Source organism: Chroicocephalus ridibundus, chromosome 16 (assembly GCF_963924245.1).
Source record: "Chroicocephalus ridibundus chromosome 16, bChrRid1.1, whole genome shotgun sequence".
Classification (NCBI taxonomy): domain Eukaryota; kingdom Metazoa; phylum Chordata; class Aves; order Charadriiformes; family Laridae; genus Chroicocephalus; species Chroicocephalus ridibundus.
In genome coordinates, this window is record NC_086299.1 from 9,882,632 (window position 1) to 9,902,248 (window position 19,617).

Consider the following 19,617-nt stretch of genomic DNA (forward strand, 5'->3'; position numbering starts at 1 on the left):
CAGCGTCACGCTGGGCTTATTCATAGCTAAAGCAGAACCCTAACAATTAAGCCAGCTTTTGAGGGTAATAAAAATGCACCCCCACAAAAAGAAAATGCTTCCTTTTCCAGCCTTCACCGTAGTCATTAGTAATAAAACCAGAGATGTTTATCCAGGAAAAAAAAAAGGCACAAAATGCAGAGTGCTTCAGCCAGGGTCTGCAGAGGTTACGTGGCCGTGCCGGGGGGGGCCACCAAGCCTTTGCAGCATGTCCAAAACGGCCAAACACCGTCACGACAGACGCTGCAGAAGGACGGCAACACAGAACAGATTTTTCGTGTCAAATAACTAAAAAAAAAAATAAAAATAAAATTGCAGCCTCACTTGTGTTTTATTATTTTATCAAGTTAATAAACTAAACTGTTGAAAAGGGGTAGGTGAAAGACCAAATTTTACTCTCTGCTCAGCAGATGCGCGGCAGCAGTTTATCAGACTATGTATACATACACTCGTCAACATACACATTTCTCTTGCGGGCACTGGACGGCATTACAGCTAAGCTATTCTTTGCATTCCTAAGAAATGATGAATGACTCACGACTGTGTCCTGGTGACCCATCACAGTAACCGGATACCAAAATATATAGATCACGCAGACAGCCAAGCCCTCCCCCTAAGTACGAATTTCAGTAACCGACTACACTTCGGATGTGTGACATCCTGTCTGCTTTCATCTGCAATGCTGAAGGCTGACCACCTGAATTTGTTAAAAAAAAAAAAAAAAAAAAAAATCGAAAATGTAAAAGACATTAAAAATAGGCTAAAATGTTGCTGCTAAAAATAAGGATAAAGTTGAGAGGAAGAAAACCAAGTGTTTGTTTAATAATTACGGCCTGAAGAAAGTTTAACTGCACTTAAGACGAGGCTGGAAAAGTAAAAGACTGGAAAAAAGATATTGATACGTGCCTTCTTTCTGCCAGCATTTCATAAAAGTCTCTGATATCTTGACCCGTTTTCTCCATGGAATGATAAAATGCCAACTGACTTTCTCGATTTGCAAAGTCCACCTGAAAAATAAAGGGGAAATCACGTTCAGTGAGAGCACCATCCCATTGTGACAACATTTCACTGCTGCAGCCTGAAGATGGGAGCGGAACTGAAAATGGGGATGATAACATTTAACACCACCAGCAAAAAAAAAAAAAAAAAAAAAAGTCAAACGCTTCTCGGGACCGGCCCTACACATCCCCAGGAATAAAAACCTCTCTCTCTCAACTCCGTGGAGCTGCGTGGAGCCGTACAACCACCTCCTTCCCGGGGTATGTTGTTGTAGCTGCAAGACCGGAGGCTTCTGTTCCGTAAATCAGCAGGAAAAATACACATCGTTATCGTAGTATTGATGTCTCTCATACTACGATTCCAATTCCAGTTCCAAAGTCCCTTTTATCTCAACGCGGTGCTACAGCAGGTCAGGATTATTAATCTGTTTCAGACTCCACGTTATTTGCCCGGGGTTATACGCAAAGGCAAGAGCAGGGACAGGCAAGGAACCAAGCCTCACGAATTGCAGCTCCCTGTTCTAGCTACTCGAAAACTGATGTTTTCTAGCCGAGGGTGACAATATTAAGAAGCTAATGGCACAGCTGATGCAAAAAAGGAAGGATTGGAATGGATTTATCTACGTATATGCCGCGTAATGCAGTATATTTTTAACATTCTAGTTCCCTCTTTTTTTATTTAAAAAAAAAAAAAATCAGCCTAGACACTTGTATAACCACAGCAGTGGAGCACAGACGCACACGCATGAAGGGTGTTGCTTATTTTGAAGTTGCTAAGTAGCGACACCCACAAAAGAGAAGATACGAAACTTTTAAATGACCACACATTTAATTGCACCGAAAGGCTCTTTATAGTCAACCAACACGCTCCAAAACTGCAGTGTATCCAACTCCTAACCCCGAGGGGTGCGGAGTCGCTAGGTTAATACACCAGATGAGAGATCATGCTTGAAATCATTACCCGCTCTTTAAGAGAGAAGAAAGGAGGAGGAGGAAGATAATTCAGAGGGTTGGCTGACGCCTCCCGTCCCAAATTAGCGGAACCCATGGGACAGTCGTAACAGGTATTACCACATTCACCCAAATCCAAGACATCCCTGTAAATGTTAAGTGTTGTTCCAGGGGAAAAGTACTTTCTATCTGGTTTTGAGAGTAGTGTTTTTAATTTTTATTGGGTTTTTTTTAATCTGTTCGAAGGAAGGAGCTGCCATCGCAAGAGCAGATTGCACCGTGGGCTGCCGTACCCCACTTTTTTACGGCGCGCGAGCCACCGCAGATCGCCTCGGCCAGGTCAAGAGCCTGGACATCAGCACGGAGCAGCTGAAATGCAGCCGTGTGTCATCCAGGAGGAACTCACAGCCTCGGATTTCACTTTTCTAATACGAAAACAGACCAAAGCTTGCCTTGGATTTGGGTAAATGAGGTAGTAACACGGACACCAACACTCAGGAGCTCAGAGAGACAAGTTCAGTGAAACAAACGGCAGAATACTGGAAAAGGCTTTATAAGTAAGGGTTCAAGATCCCCTAACATCTTGATAAGCCGAGTATAAAAAAATATTAGTTTCAGCCTTTGATATCCGGGACGTACGTGTCCCGCTAAGTATTCCTTTTGACTGGCAGTCTGCAAATGCCAGCGTTTAAGGGGTAAGGCCTAAATACAATTTGTTTCTCTTTTTTTGGTTTGGTTTTTTTTTTTTTGGTTTTGGAGGTCATTCTGCACACCTTAATTTTATTCCCACCGATTTTCCTCCCCTTGGTCTCTTTTACAGCTGCTTGTGCATATTCAATCTCATTGTAGAGAACCAGGGCCATGCCTTTTAAGCGGTCAAACACCACCTGTAAAAAACAAAAAAACAAAACAAAAACCAAATAAGAGCCTCATCCACAGGACTTAATGTCAGTCCCAACAAAATCCTAAGTCATGAGGATACCAGTAAGGAAATAATTTTTAGCAAGGTTAATTTCCAGGCTTTTCTGATGAGGCATATTGTAATGAAGAGACAATAAAAGGACACGGGACTGCTTTGAATTGTGGATATTGTGGCTTGAGGTATATTATGCCTTTATTTTGTTTTTCTGTATTTTACTTTTAATTTTTTTTTCTCTTTGGTGACTGAGTTTTGTAGTTTCGCTTTGTTTACTTTTAGGTTTTTTGAAAAATTTCCAATGTGTTTTAGGGGGGAAAAAAGGTAAAGGGAACATTTAATCCCAAAATGGAAACAGTTTTTTGTTATCACAGTCTGCAGTACCACTCGTCAGTTGCTAAATGCCCAATTTCCAAATATTAGCTTCTTTTAGCAACATAAAGTTATTTTTCAAGCAACAACAGCGACAATAAAGAATGTCAAAGCTGCAACACAAACCCACAAAAATCCTTTAAGGAGGCGAGACCCTGATCCTGCAAAGATTTACACACGTTGCTTAACTTTAAGCACAACAACGTCCAGCAGAAATACAGGGGACAACTCACACGCTTAAATTTAAGCATGCGCATAAATCTCTAGTACTGACCCACAGCGGGGCAGGTAACGCACTCCCACCGTGTCATATGGGTATGTTGCACCTTCAGCGACTTTTTTCTTTCACATCTTTTTTACTGTGACTATCCTAATTGCTTTTAAAAAGTCTTTTTGTGGTCTGATGGAAAAAAAATATACAGTTATGTCTAATTACGTAATTAGCATGCATGAGTGTAACTACGTAATTAGACTGCTGTTCCTCCAATGTCAGTCTTCTAAAAAAAAAACAAATTTTTGTTGGGGAGAGACTGTACTGCACAAGAGCACCAAATGGTTTCCAATACTCATTATCTCGGCTCATTCAAAATATATGTATGTTTTATTTTTTTTTCCCAAAAACACCAGAAGCGACTGCTCGATGTATTGGATCAAAAGGATGCAAAGCTACAGAGCCCCGTCGGCCAAATTACACCCCAGAGGGAATTTCTCTACCTGAGCTATATAAAGCCCTGGACAGTGGGGGTTGAAAGGACAGGATGGGAAGAAAGGAAGACAGTAACAACTTCAAACCACACGCCAAAGCCTCCCACCTACCTTTACCACCGGCCCGTATCGGCAGAAATGTCGAGTTAAATACTGATCCGTAACGTTTGTAGAAAGACCATCTAACCACACGCAGTTTGTAGGCATGCTCTTTCCAAAACCCAGCTGAACACAAAAGGGCAAAACTTCCATCAGTACAATTCGCAAGCGTTAAACTAACCGAAGAGAGAGCACGCCTAATTAAAGAGTTATTTGAAGAAAGCGAGTCATTTGTACCGATTTTCTAAAATTAGCACCTCGCGCAGGTGCAAGCAAGACAAAAATCAAATAGCAATTAATGAAAATAATTCTGTATGCTTAAACAAATACAGTGTTTGACAACATTTGTTTCTTCTACAATTTGAATGCTTCTGAGAAGTGACAGGTTGACAGCTCGGGGGACCGACAGCCTCCGTTTGCCATCAGCACCAGTACAGCTTCCCAGCGCAGCCTCGCCAGACGCAGACCTGCGAGGCCAGGGAATGTCAGTCTCCAAATCTACTCAGTCCTGGGGCTCTTTGCTGAGACAGCCAGCAAAAATGCTGATTAATCCCAATTACGGTGGTGGCTGAAAGCATCATGCTCTGACCTACGCATTAAAAACCATCTCACTTCCACAAATTATGCTGATATATCCTGCAAAATATCCTACGATGCTGTAAACAAAAGTAACAAGGAGAAGGATACGGTCCATGGGAGGAATTTCTTTACCTTGAGCCGGTTATTTCCAAGATATTCCCCATCCATCTTCTTAATTGCTTTACACACGCTTGCAATATCGCAGTACTGCAGGAACGCGTACTGAGGAACACCGTTCACTTTCTTAATGTCGATATCCTGGGGAAAAAAAACCAAAGCAAAACAATCGGCAGTCAGCAACAGGCCGAAAAGGACATTCAACAGCGTCAACTAGATCTAAGTGGACCTTTTTTTTCAGAGAGACACATAGCACAGCAAGCACTCTTTAATTAATATTTTCTTCAGAGAGAGGATTTAAACAACAGTAGATGGTTAAAAACTTCACTGTTCTGCCGTATCTCCCACAATGGCAAAACCAAATCCTTACTGACGCAGGGAAAGCTCTTCATAATGCAGATTTAAAACTCAACCCCGCAGAAGTAAGCCTGACCTGATCACCAAACAGCAGCTTTAGTTCGCTAATATTATGTCAAGAAGAGACAACTCGGAATCAAAGAAATATAGATTAATTTTTGCTCGCAAAGGCTCACGAGAAAACAACCTGCTCCGATCCTCATTTCTCAGCCAAGAGGCAAGTGGGGTTTCTTTTCCAAATAAATATGATCCATCCTGTTCCTAGAAACAAAGCGATGCCAGATTCGTCTCTTGAACCACCTTGGCACTGACATGGCCAAGGCAAAAAAGTTCCTCAACTTCTGTCGCTGCTGGTATTGGATCCCAAGCCACCACGGGCCCATTTGAAAGTAAGCGCAGTCACGAGAAAGCTCCAAAAGCCTAATAAAGGCTGATTTTAACCAATTTTTAAAAACCCAGCAAGCTTGGAGTTGACATTTGGTTAACACTCAAGCTCAGCACTAGTACTGGAAACGTACTGAGAGCCTCTGAACAAACTCATGATATTATGATTCATTCCGAACTGAAAATAGAAGGCAGAGTGTTTCGTTTTATTTGTTTAAATAGCACGAGCTTCCTTTGTGAGCTACATGCCAACGCCAGCGCACAAATTTAAGCACAAACGTTCCAACGTCCAGGACAGACTAATTTCATGGTTAATAAATTTAGGGACAAGGCAGCAGTTTGATACGGTCTCACCCAAGAGCTCTTTATCTGGGAAAACAGAAGTAAAAAACAGGGAGATTTACACAACTATTAGACTTCTGTAGCCCTGGCCTAATGATTTAAGTGGAATACTAATAGAGGAATACATTTCCAAGAGTCTGAAGTAGCACGATTGCAACCATGGCAAATTGTACTTGACCACTCACCCCGGGCAAGCAATTCCTTCTGACAGGCAAATAAAATATCATTACTTTGCTCATTATCCACCGGAAAGGTTATAAAGCTGGTTCCTTTTGCACCTGAGCTTGTAAGTTTTCACGGAAATTGGGCAAGGCAGCACTGCTGCCGAATTCTGAGCGATTAATAACGTTGAGAGGACAGCACTATTTCACAGAAAAGCCATTTTATGAGACAGTGCACTCCTACTGATAAGCATCTTTATCAGGACAGCTCTGCTGCTGCAACATTAGAAAAGCCGCCGCGTGAATTCATAAACCAGTGTTGATGTCGAGGACAGAGCGGAGGCTGGATGCGCAAGAGCTGCCAGACGGCATAAAATGCAAAGTTTGTATTTGTCCACATCATATAGGGAAGCACGCCTCCCCTTCTTTGGGGGGGGAAGTACGAAGTACATACGGGGTTCCGGGTATGCGTGACTGCTACCTCAACGGTTACAAAAATATTTCAGAGCAGAATGAATAAGGCACAGCGCGTTCATAAGCAGCCACAGCTACCAGGAGAATATTGTACAGGGAGCACGTAACACAAACGATCAGTGCCGGAACTTAGATTGAATTAATTAAACTGGCCATGGATAGTTACTTTACTTCTCTGGAAAATTTCTCTCAAATGCAACATTGATATGATTTGGCAGAAAGTGGCACGAGGAGAGGAGAGGGGGCTGACTGCTGCTCCGTCTCGTTCAGATACGCCTGCTCAGCTGAAAACCCAAATCCCACACGTGTCATCACTGATCCTTGTGCCCAGTGTCCCTTCTGCCCTGTCGTCAGGGCACAGACCGTGACAGCTGACGGCTACTTCCACGCGCAGCAACTAAACCCCTCGTTTCAGAAACTGACAGGGAACTGAGACTTCACAGGGTCGTACTGATTCAACATGAAAATAACACCAGGCGTATTTACATCCCAACTACCTAATTAGGCTTTTCTGCAAACGCTCCCAGACAGCAGAAGATGCATTTCTGGTAAATGCTCCTAGGACTGTTTCTACTGCTAAGTTATCCCCTCAATACACGTGTGCCAAGATTTCACTCTAAACGCAAAGAAAAGCTTTCAGGTATATTCTAGCAAGATGAATGACTCAGATTATTACATAAAGACCGAACTATCCGCCATCGACACTATGATTTACCACCGCTCGTAGCATTTTACAGGTCTGTACAGAAAGAACGGGCGATGACACCATATAGTACAGAGAATTCACATACCACTATCCCACCAAAGCGCTGAAAGATGTTGCGAAGGTCATGGTAGGTGGTTGTTTTCTCCAAGTTGCCAATGAAGAGAGTTCTCGTTGCTTTTGGGTGAAACTCATCTATCCTTTCATCCAACGGACGAAATTCATTCTCACTTTCTGTTTCTAGAAGCAAAAGAGAGTAAGATATTTGTAATGCACGGAGGTGTTTTTCATGTGGGTTCGGTTCATGTTGATTTGTTTGTTCAAGTCTGCTTCCTGACAAGCAGATATGATCTGAACAAGAGTAACCAATCTCTCTGACAAAAATACGCAGTACCACATGTGTGAACTGTGTTATTTACACGGCATTTGAAATCTCCACATCGCACCACTGGGCGAGTGCTGAGGAATTTGAGCATCCCCAGGTGAAAGGTAGCCGCGGACCCCAACTGCTTCTCTCGAAATTTTTATTTTAACAAATATTAAGGCCTACCATGAATTCAAATCGGGCTTTACTGTACTTGGGGGGGGGGGGACAGCACATGGAAGAAGTTTGTTTTCACAAATCCATTTTTAAACAAGCAACTGGAGTGCAGGCTGACAACCACGTGCTCAATGCTCTGGTTTTCACTGGTCGGTCATTCGGGCTATGCTGCCTTAGCCTCAAAAATGCAGCCGTCGTTAGCTGTTTTAATTAAAAGCAGAAAGCCCAAGCCCATGAGGACTCAGTGCTATGCTTTACACCACCCAATGGCTTCTGCTCGGCTGAGACACGGAAGATGAGATTGTTTCTTCCAGCAGATCCCACTGTTTGAGAAGATGGCAGGATTCCTTCGGTAAGGTTCCAGACTGGAACTCTCTCCCTGTTTGACCTAAGAGCATCCACTCTTTGTGCTCTGGAATTTATTCTGGCGTATTTCCCAGTTGCTTTAAATTATGTTTCTGCAGAAAGGCCGTTTTAACATTTCCTACTCCTACGCTGCCGCCTCTTCACAACAGCCCGTGAACATGCCCAGCGCGGTGACACGTCCAATTCAAGAAGGGCATGGACCTTACCTGGTCCTATCCAGGCCGTGACTTCAATCTGCATGCCAAAGAAAAGTTTTCCTTTTGAGGCATTTAGTGCTTTTTCCTGGTCCTCCTGCTGTCGGAAGAACACCAGTCCATACCGTTCCTCAGAAGCCCCGTGAATCTGCACCGACGTCACCTTTCCGTACTTCTTGAATTCGTGGAAAAGTCCATCTTTAAGGCTTGTATCTAAACCAAAAAATAAACATTAGTACTATAAAAACGTATTTTTTTACCAATTTAATAGCACCGTAAAAGACGTGCAGAAATCCGGTCTTCCTTCTGAGATGTGACTTCACCCAGTTTAACCTGAATCTCAGTGTTCCCAGAAGCGCCTTGTTAATTTTGCCAATGTCCAAAGCCTCTGGCTGATCTCTTTGCCTTGATTTTGAAACCCAGGAAACTACACACGCCAGGTTTTACACTGCTAAAGCTGGCAGTGTCTGGTTATTACTTCTAAAAGACATCCAATTCAAGATGAAGAAGAAATAAACAGTGTTACTTCATCAGTAATCCCATATGGATACTGCACGGAGCAGTTTTCCAAGGCTGGGATGAGGGACCTGGAGCGGAGATCAAAGTTTATACAGCAATCAGTCAATTCAGAAAGATTAACGAGGCAGATTCATCAGATATTGCAAAATCTGACTCACGACCACACAATCTGCCTGCGAACCGTGGGGTGTTTACCTCGGCGATGCGTCACTTCAAGGAATGTAACAGAAATAAAGTCTATAGAAAGAATATTAACATTGTGAGGTATGCTGCTCACAAAGTTAATACATATTATTTTAATTCAGCCAGAGGCTTTGTAGCCATGAATTATAACTGTTTTATAAATGATCCCATGCTGTTTTTTTCTGTGGGATGTCTCCCACAATCAGCACAGGGAAGAGGGAGCGATCGTGTGCACTCCTCAGCAAGTGGTTTCTTGCATTATTTATCATGTAATATTCAACGCCATTACGAATCTGCTCATGGCCGTTTTACAGCACTCACTGCTGCAACAGAAAACCCTGAAGTTTTGGTATATAAAAAAGAAACTGAAGCAGTGGCGAGAATACATGGTCCAAGTTTTAAGAGGAAAAAAAATGAAGATGCTTCAGGTTTTTCCCCGGGAAAATCCACATTATTGCTTCAAAGCACCAGCTCCAGTAGCTGGAAGTGCTCAAGCCCAGGACTCGAGCAAGGGACCTGCAGGATTTCTTAGTCGGGCACTGATGAAGCGATTTTCCCACCGTCACACAAGAACCGAGGCAGAAGCAGAGAGAGAATCTCGTCCTTGGAGGCAGCACGTGGCTGCCACATCAAAGACACAATAAAGCTTATCTAACCAGTCCCTAACCTGCTTCCTAGTCCTTTTTTACCCCCTATTACGCTTTCCCAGGTGAATTTACCTGTTGAGCGCACTGGAAGATTCTGAACCTTGATCCCAAAACTTTTCCGGGGTTCATCTTTCTCCAGAGATGGAAGCAGCTGGGATGCAGGCGCCGGGACGGCCGTCGACTGGACGGACCGTGCTGGGGACTCGTCGCTGGAGCTGCTGCTGGAGTCGCTGCTGTCAACGGCACAAAGGAAACCAGAGGTGAATGCACGGAGACGCTAAGTGACCAGAGGACATGGGTATTTTATTTAAAAAGCAAAATGGCAAGAGTTTTCGCTCGCCTAGAGGCCTTCCTCTCTCCTGTGCCTGATGCAGAAAATCCAGTTTCCGTAACACAGCCCAGTTATAGGCAGGAATTCAGGGTCATTCTACAAATATTCTCCTACAAAGCCCTCGGAGGAGACAGCCAGGGAAACGGAATACGGGTAACATGTCAGCTAGATCCTGTTACGCTCCATGACAATGGTGGAGATTTAATTAAGTGTAATACAATGTTGTATCAGCTTAGGAGCTGTGTGGGAAGACCGGAGAAATACAGAGAGGGTACACAGGTTTGCCAGAGCCTGGAAAGCCCTCTCAGCGCTCTCACGTACGAAAAAGAAATATTATCGTGCTCTCAGGTGCCGCTGTCAATCTGAGAGTCAACCCTAGAGTTCTCCTTCTGCCTCTTGCATATCTTTAAAAAAAGATCCCTACCTCCAATGATACAAAAATCTCGTGCGAGAAAATCACGGCAAGTTTTTTTCGTCAACCGCTCGAGAACAACCTGGGCAGGTGTGTACGAACCAGCAACACTATCGCTATCTGCAGGCTCAGCCCCAACGGCCAACTTCAGGGTATAAAGAATTCAGACCCAAGAACACCTTTTATAAACAGTAATTGCGGCAGAACGGGATTTGCATATTAGATCATACCAGGAGTCAATCTAATCCACCGACTCTTGACGGTGCAGATCGTTAGATGCTTCACAGGAGAGTAAGAAATACAGAGAATAATGTTATTAAAGCTTGCCCAGTGGGGACACGTCATCTTTTTCAGTGGCTGATTTCTTCCCCGAGGCACGAGGGCTTATAACATCGCTAAAAATAATTTTGTCTGACATAACCCTGGAGACTCTCATTCTCCATTACACGAGCAGCCTTCTCAAAAATTCTGCTGGAATTTTAACTGGGAGGCAGGAGGGGGGAGATCTGCCACGTACAAAAATAACCCCGTCAGTTTTAAATTTGCTGCTTTCGATTTAATTTTTATGTTCCTCTTCACGTCGCATCAGAAAAAACGATAAGCAAATTTATCTTTTTCTTATCTTAAATTATTTCATCGGCTTCTTATATTCCCTCTTTACGTTAAATCTTTTACCTTATTTCTTGTCTTTTCTCAGGGAAACCATTTCAGGCTTCTAGGCATTTTCATGATTTGGTTTTGTGACCTTTTCTACCACACTCCTTTTTTGCGGGGATACAGTTTATATAGCACCAGGGTAACAGCGACAGAGTCATTCTTCTTAAAACATTCCAGAAAACTGGTTTTCTTTCTGAATATCTTGGTGGAACGAGAGCTGCGGCACATTACTAAAAGCCCTTGGGCTCTGTCCCCATTATATTTGGAGGCGCAGAAGAAAAGGCAATCTCTGTCCCAAAATGCTTACAAGCAATCGGAGGAGGATATAAAAACACACCAGACCAAAACAAAACAAGGTCAAAAATGCAGAAGTAATAATAAACACGAGAAACTCTCCTCCCAGTCTCACCCTCTCCTTCCAACCCTCCCATCCAGTTGACATGGAGCCACTTCACACGTTGGTGCCTTTCCCACACACTCTCCTCCTCCTCCTCCTCCTCCTCCTCCTCCTCCAGCCCCAGAGGAGGAAGTTCAACATCGCTTTGGGAGAGGAGATAAAATAAAATAAAGCCATGCCAGAAAAGGAGTGGAAAACCGAACCCCTTCTCCTGCTCTCCTCTTCCGTGGCAGGCTCTGCCATACACTCACCAAGGGGCAGCCGCCCTGCACCACCCAACCTCATATTTCATACATATATATATATGAAACATATATATTTCCCCTATTAATCTATAGTCCCTTGTGTTTCTCAGCTCTGAATTTCCTACCACCGTGATGCCCGTTCACAGCCTCATTTTTCTTCTAAATTTCTAAAGCGCCTTTCTTTTTGCCTCACCCGCATTTGTGCGGCCTGCTTTCACGCCCTCTTCATTAATGAACTATTTAATTGCTAAAAGTGAAGGCTGCTGCAATTCACTCCTCATCTTTTGCCCATTTAGCCCATACCCTCCGCTTCCTCCCTTTCTGCTAACTCTGGCTCACCCCAAGTCCTCATTAAATTGAAGTTCTTCACAGAATTTTGGGAAAAAGAGGACAAACCCAGACCCAGGTGAACAGGCCTTTGGTAGCCTCAAGGGGTAACACCCGCAATCGCCTGCTACTATGAAATAAATTGGCAAAGACCAGAGCAACTTCTTTTAAGACACAAATATAGTCAGAGAATGCGTGTAGGGAGAATCTGAAAAGAATTCCCAAGCTGAGAGCAGTACCGCCTGGCTCCCCATTTCCCTGGGGAAGGCTAAAATAAGATTTTTAGGGCTGCGGCAGGCCTCTGCCCCTGCACGCGTTTTTACTTTCCCTTCTCGCATCTTGACGCTCGGTGTGATTATGATCAACTATACACTTCCTAAAACATTTTAAATATTCTACTTCGCTGAGATTGTATGTTTTAAGCAAGAGGCAGCATTGGATTTCTATTTAAGCAGCGCTTTAAAATGGGAACTTTTTTTTTTTAATGAGGCTTTTTTTTTTAATGAGGATGTTTAAAATATGATACATACTGTTAAAATCACAGCATTCCACTGGGAAAAAAAGATAATCTCTGGGTAACACCGTAAGAGGTCCAAGCGATGAAACAGCAGCCTAACAGGGTGATAAATTCCACAAGAAGAGTTTGAATTCCATGCAGCTTCGGGAAACGAGGAACACGCTGCTAATTTCCACTTCCCCAGGGAGTTTCAGGGATCCATGTCCATAAACAAATCAAGACTTTCTGAGACATTCCAGAACAAAAATTCATTATTTCCTGACTCTGCTTTTAGAAAGGGGGAAGAAAAAAAAAATGGCAGCAGGAACAATTCCGCTTTCTTTAGGGGAATTTTCCAATTGAAGAAACGTGGATATAATAATTCAAAAGTCAAAGGTTTTATCTTCTGTGAATAGGAGAATGATGGAAGAGTTAATTATAGCTGCTGTGTCATCCAGTTATAGCACACAGCAGAATCAAAATAAACCATCTGACAGTGAATTATATGTAGTCTCAAGCAGAAGAACAGAACTCCTTTTCAACTACCCCAGCTTTAAAAATATACAAAACTAAAGCACGTAAGCTGCGCGAGGATACGTTCCCAGAATATTAAAATGAAAATATGGCTTTTCTTTTCCCTGTGAGTAATGCTGAAAACAACTGCCCTCTGCCAACTCGCAGAAAATAAGTTATTAAAAATTTCTTCTAGCAAAATTAATTTTAGAAGAACAAGCTAGGGAAATTTTAACGTGGGAATCTGGCAGAGAGGTTAAAACTACAGCTCTGATAATCTCCCTTCTTAAAAGCATTTCGAGTAATCAATAGGTCTTGGGGCAGGCGTGAAGAAAATGGCTTTGTAACTTCATTTTGCGCTTCCGCTAACAGTATTAAGCCCGCGATGATTTTTTCCAGCAGCAGAGCGTGCTCTGGCACACGGCCTTTTCCCAACACAGGAAAACCTGCTCTTCAACATCCATGTAAAGCCAGCGGTGCAGAATGCCAGCACGCAGCAAAGCTCATCTCCCGAGCTGTCACAACACACGCCTTTCACGGAGAGGGAGCCTGCGCTGGGAATTGAAACATCTCGGGCTCCAGTTGCCTCTTCGGTGGTTTGCAGACTTCTTCTGGTGACGTATGCTCGTTTATGAAGAACTCGAGCAATTAGCAGGGAGGATTTCAGGCGCTCTTTTGTCCAGCCCAGATAGCTTCTAAAATTAGTTTCACTCCAGCTTTTATCATGGCATCACAGCGACGTCAAATAGAGACTTTTGGTTTTACTGGCGGCAAAATCACACGGAAAACCTGAGCTATAAAGGAGATCGTTCTTACTTTAATAAGAAGGTGGACATGAAATCCTTTCCTTGTACATGCACTCTACAAAAAGCATACTTTACGAGCCCTTTTAAAATATTAATCTCCCTTCCATAATTGCCTACAGTGTTTTACAAGCACATAGGACGCGTGTGTTCTTACTCATGGTATTTATCTATGTATCTTTTTCTATCAATCTAGATAAAAATCTATTAATAATCCAGCCCTGAAGTTCTATCCATATGGGCAGAGTCCCAAAGACTCACCGGGTGAGAATCTAGCAACGGGGTTCAGGTCACAAAAATGAGCCCCAAACACGCCCGATTTCAGCACGCTGCAGCTAATTTAGCACACAGAAATTTTCCTTTTCTCACTTAGCACTGCAAAGATGACATTCCAAATTCCGGCGCGCGCTGCCTACATAACCAGTCCTCATTTCCACCGAAATATCTCATTTTCAAGCAATTGCATTTTGCAGCTCTGGTAACTAACTATGAAGTTACGCTCCATTTATGTATGAAAAATGAAAGCACTCGAGCGAAGAATACAAAGCGAGCCCTTCTCTTTGTTCCCCGGCAAAAAAAGGAGATAAAAGCGAGACTCCAAACCAGTCGATGGAACAGGACACACGCTGCTTTCCCTCAATGGCAGCTGCGCTGAATCAAGGGATCTCACAACCTGCCCTCCCCTCTTGCAATTTCAAAATGTGGGACAATCGTCATTTCTGCGAATTGGTTTGAGAACGGTGAGTCAGCTGCAAGGCTGGCAACCGCCCTCCTTACGGCAAGCAGGAAACACCGCGGCCTTCGTGGAAAATAGAGCAGAAAGAAGGGTTAACAACGCACTGCGGGTTGCGCACTGCCAAAATTCAGGTTTAAAACCAAAACAAGACACAAAACCAACCTCTGATTGGCAGAGCAAGTGAAGGAAAACAAGCCACCTAAAATCATTTGAAACCCTTTTCAATTTTCAAGGGAACGCATGCCAAATTTCAGCAGGAAAAAAAATGTGAAAATGAAATGTTTTGGGGTTGTTTTTTTTTCATAGCTGCCTTCAAAAAAATGTTTAACCAGCACTGGTAAACGACCCAGGATTCTTTTTAGAGAAATACGCAGAGCGATTACCTTTTTTCCTGCCAAAATTAAACTGAAATCAGGAACTCTGCCTAGATCAGCTATGATTCAATACCCTGTCAAAATAATCTCTGAGCAAAGAATTATCTCCTAGAAAGATCTATTCAGGACAATAACACAAGACAACCTCCCTCCGCACGAGTCCCGGCTGACGGCAGGTTGTTCTCACGGCTGATGTCAGCCACAGATTCCCAAGTCGGGTCAGGAAATCCAAAGTTAATGTACAGTCGGAAGGAACAGGAACCCTTTTTTCTCGTCCCTCCCTTTCCAGATCCGAGTTAAGTCACCGTAGATGATCTCTATGCAAAAAACACCAGCTGCAAAAGTCGGCTAGTGACAGGGCTGTACAACCAGCTCTATCCAGAAGACGCTGATCCTTGGGATACTTTATATATCGGCAATCAGCTTCGGAAAGAAACTGCCAGTTAGATTTCTTAGGTCTGGGAAAACGGCACCGGAAAACTGGTCAAAGCATCCTGAATGCGCCAATGTGGGTTTTTTTGGAAAAAAAAGAATTAAAAAAACCTGATTATTGCAAGCCAACACCCAGCAAAAAATATCACGCTAACTGCTTAAAAAAGACAAACCTTAAGAAATGCATCATATTCCATTCTAGTTACAGATTAAAGGATCTTTGCCCATGACTTCTCTTCTGGTTGAAAAATGGTATATTGAAATAACATATGCACAGGTTTACTACAGGTTGCTATTTCTGTCCTACTACTAAATACTACATGAATCTAAAAAGGTATTTAACCAGAATTTCCTTAATTTTCTACACACGTGCAAGACCAAAAACACAAGTTGAATTACACGTGGCATAATAGGAAGGGCAAGTAACCCATTCCCACAAAACTCCAGGTTACTCCAAGAATCCAGCCAGCTGTCTGCCACATTCGAGGAGGAATAACCACGATGAAAATTCGAGGTCTGGGCAGAGGGTTAGCATCTCTTTGTCAGAGCAGATTCCAACGGTGACCTAAATATGCAGGTAGTTGTTTTGTACACACGATGCGTCCTGCAGAACACCAGTCCACCTCAGCGTATTTGTAGGGAAAAAAAACAACACATTTCTCACATCTACGGAAATAAATATAGGGGGTTTTTTTCCTAGTTAAAAGGAGTTGTTGAACGCCAAGTGAAAGATAGCTGAAAAGCCAGTCAAACATCTAAAGTTTGTTTGTACGAAGAGATGAATGAAGAGGCAAGAAGTTGTTACCATATTTTCCAGGCTAGAGGCGAGCAGCTGAAGGGGCTCGGCCCACACACACACCCCACAAAGAGCTTGAACCCCGCTCTTCCATTTCATAACAACGCTTTACACATTTAATAAGAATAGACGCAGACTCGGGCTGCTCGGCGTGAGAGGGTGGAGAAAGCAAGCCGGGGAGCTCCACCTAATCATATCCTCTCGGTGTAATTACCCTGTGCCCATCACCCCGGCTTCCAGCACCTTGGGAGCCCGTGGTGCAGAGCACGCCGGGATGCGACCGCATGACATTCTTGGCATCTTCTCAAGCCGCCGAGAACTCGCCACCCAAGGAACTTTGGTTTGTGCATGTCACACACGCAGCCTCAGAAGTATTTAACAACACACAGCTATGATAAAACAATCCACCGAGGGGAAAGAAAAAAAAAAAAAAAAGACCTACTACATGTAAAAGGAAAACAGTCAGAAAAAGCATGCAATAAATAAAAAAAAAGGATTTACCACTCTGTAGAAAGATTATTAAATACTGCAGACAAGTGGAATTAGGTCATCCTCTTTCCCTCAACTTTTTCTGTCTTACCACACCCAGAAAGGCGACTTAAGAAATCTCCTGCTGGGCTGGAATCCTAAATTGAAAGAAATTAAATTAAATGATGTTTAAAGGCCATGGGAAAGTAGCACAACCATGACAACTCGCTGTCTTTTAGCCGGCCAAATAACACAGACCGTTTGCAGTATTTTTTTCAATCTTCGACCAGTAATTTTTTTCAGATACAGTCTCCAGATAGTATTTACCATGTATTTAACCCACGTCAAGTGACTGGTTTATTAACACTGCATTTTAATTTCTGTGACTGGACATACTAATATATTTACTTTAGTCATTTTATCATGATGTCTGACACCTGACCTTCGATGAGAAACAGCAGGCTGAAATGAATCACGGAAAAGATGAAGATGCTGCTCAGAAGGACAGAGGACCTTTCCCACCTCCAGAACCACCTTCCCCCTGGAGCCACGTGCTCTGAGAGTTTCAAGACAGCCATGGGCTCCTTTTAATTCTTCCCTGCAACTAAACAATCCGTTGCTAAAAATATGTATGTTTATATTAATCCCTGTCTGGCTGAGGGAGACTGTGCCCAACCCACAGTCGGCGTTACCACCTCGCTCCTCGACCTACGTCCCTCTGTCCTCAGGCTTGAACTTCGTACAGCCAAGAATAAAAATCACTAACCTTGGGGGGGGGGGGGGGGGGGGGGGGGGGAAGTCTTGGTTACAAACACATCAGTTTATCTACATAGCAAACAGCCGACTCAGCAACCAACAGCTTACTACTGCTGGGAGGACGCCACTCAAGCCCTCTGCTCCCCGCCACCGGCTGTTCACTTGGCCGTGGATGGGTTTGGTGTTGAATTTGGGAGCAGCTGGAGATGCCTCCCCAGTCGCCGCCTTCTCCAAACTGGGATGGATGCTCCCAGGGAACAGCGGGACCGCTCAGGCTCCAAAAGGAAACCCCGGGAAGCCGGAGGAAATGCTTTCTCAGCAAACGGCCACAGTGACGGAGCTCAATGCTGGGAAAGATTAAAGTCATCGAGGCCTTGAGGGTGAAGTACAAAGCCAGCTCTTTGGTGCAGCTTTCCCACAATTAAACTTCCACCGATGCAAAGAGGGAAGAAAGAGGGTGGGTGTGAGAACGCACAAGCCCAAGGAGCCTCCGTTTTTTAACATCACCTTCATCGAGGGAATCCTTGGGTCAAGAACCAGTCCCTGTGAGAAGTCCCGCTGCAGCCATCCCAAACTCCCACCTCCTCCCACCGCACCGGGATTCAGCCGAATTATTTCAAGTGCCGCCAGGACCTGCCTGCAGAAGAGCTGCTGCTGAAGGCTGCCAGCACCGATAAGCCTGCGATCGCAGCTGTTTTTAAAAGAAAATAGCGGGGCAGAGTTCACCGCTACGGCGGAGGAACGGCTTGTTCTGTCTAGAAGGAAAACTGCTTTCAACCCCTTTGGCCAAACTTAGCGTAATGCCGTTAAAGTAAACAGCTTTTGCCAGCTATCTGCAGACGATCTAAATTAATACTTTGCAACTGTCACCTCAGAGCATATGAAATCTTTTTTTAAAAAAAAATAAAACATTTTTGTTCAAGACTCATGGGAGGTAGGTATGTCCTAACATCCCTGCACTGCAGATGGAAAAATCAGGTAAGAGGAGGCCAAGGGCTTTGCCCAAGGTCATTCAATGAATCACCGAGGGAGCAGGCGGAGAAACTTGATCTCCTGGCTCGCGGGAGGCCAAATCATTTCAAAATACTGAGAAAGCAACATTTAAAGGCAGTTTCCTAAACAACAACTGCACTGCTTTCATGAAGGGATCTACTAAGCATCTTTTAAAAAAGAACTACCCTACTCCAAGTGCTGTCCATAAGCCAGGAGAGTGAAATGCCATTGAAAATGCAACCACTACTGCGTCCAAGTATGTTACTACATGTTTACTTGAGTAAAAAGCAACTTCTTTTGCCTTAAAAGCCCTGAAAAATTACTTCCTGGGAATAAACACTTCTTAATACAATTTTAAAAGTATTCGGCCTTAACTATATTGACGTCATGTCGAGCATTGGACCTTATTCAGAAGAAAAGCTTTTTTCATATATACTGAAACCAAAAAAGCACCAGGTTATTTTCAGCCTTGCACAGGTATAAATGCTTTTTTTAACAAAAAACTGTTGGTAGATCACAACAAACAGAAGCAGAAGATTAATTCTGTTTTCGCATTTTAGAAAAGCATCACATTTTGCCTTAAAAAAAGCCAACCCTGGCACTATTTTTATGCCCAACATCTCGTTTGCCTGGCCCCACGCCTGCCCCGCTCCTTACCTGCTGCTCCCCAGGGCCGCTCTCCCTGCCCGCGCGGGCACCCAGCCCCTCACCGTGTCCTCTGCCCTGCCGAAAGGCGGGTGAGATCGTCGCCTCCCTCGCCAAGGCGCTGGTTTCCAGCGTTAAGACAAAATGCCATTTGTTGCAATTCCCCGATTGGGAGCCCTTTTGAAACGGCGCCTCCTCTCTTATAAACAAATAGAATTGTTCTCGGGACGGGAGCTGCAATGGAAGGCATGCCAAGATGCACAGCTGATAAACAATGCCTCTTAAGTAAAACTGGGACCATGCGAAGCTTAATATAGAAATTCCATTTACAGCAGATAAAGCTGTGGAAGTTTAGTACTTCTAAAAACGGTCACCATTGTCCAAAGAGCAAAATCTCAAAGAAAACGGACAAAGCGACCCTAGTTCTCCATCAGAGAGAAGTACATTTGCTAAGGGTGTTTTTCAAATGGAATTTCTACCTCCTACAACCTTTTAAAAAAATGTCAAAGAGATGAAGGGAAGAATATTTCTTATTTTTTTGTAATATCCTTTTTTAGACCAACTACAGCAACTGGAAGATGCACAAGAG

The 19,617-nt window shown here is 43.6% G+C and overlaps 1 protein-coding gene across 5 annotated transcripts in view; it reads right to left on the reverse strand.

Moving 5' to 3' along the window:
* Positions 1 to 19,617, reverse strand: part of SPEN (spen family transcriptional repressor) — a 68,778-nt gene that overhangs the window by 14,953 nt on the left and 34,208 nt on the right. For 2 of the 5 annotated variants that reach the window (XM_063354027.1, XM_063354026.1), the window contains exons 4-10: positions 9,720 to 9,880; positions 8,311 to 8,511; positions 7,286 to 7,437; positions 4,792 to 4,917; positions 4,093 to 4,206; positions 2,762 to 2,875; positions 946 to 1,046 (exon numbers count right to left, since the gene is read on the reverse strand). In XM_063354027.1, the coding sequence (XP_063210097.1) occupies positions 946 to 1,046; positions 2,762 to 2,875; positions 4,093 to 4,206; positions 4,792 to 4,917; positions 7,286 to 7,437; positions 8,311 to 8,511; positions 9,720 to 9,880 (969 nt within the window). The remainder of the gene's footprint in view (positions 1 to 945; positions 1,047 to 2,761; positions 2,876 to 4,092; positions 4,207 to 4,791; positions 4,918 to 7,285; positions 7,438 to 8,310; positions 8,512 to 9,719; positions 9,881 to 19,617) is intronic. The other 3 variants (XM_063354030.1, XM_063354029.1, XM_063354028.1) reach the window with 2 other exon arrangements.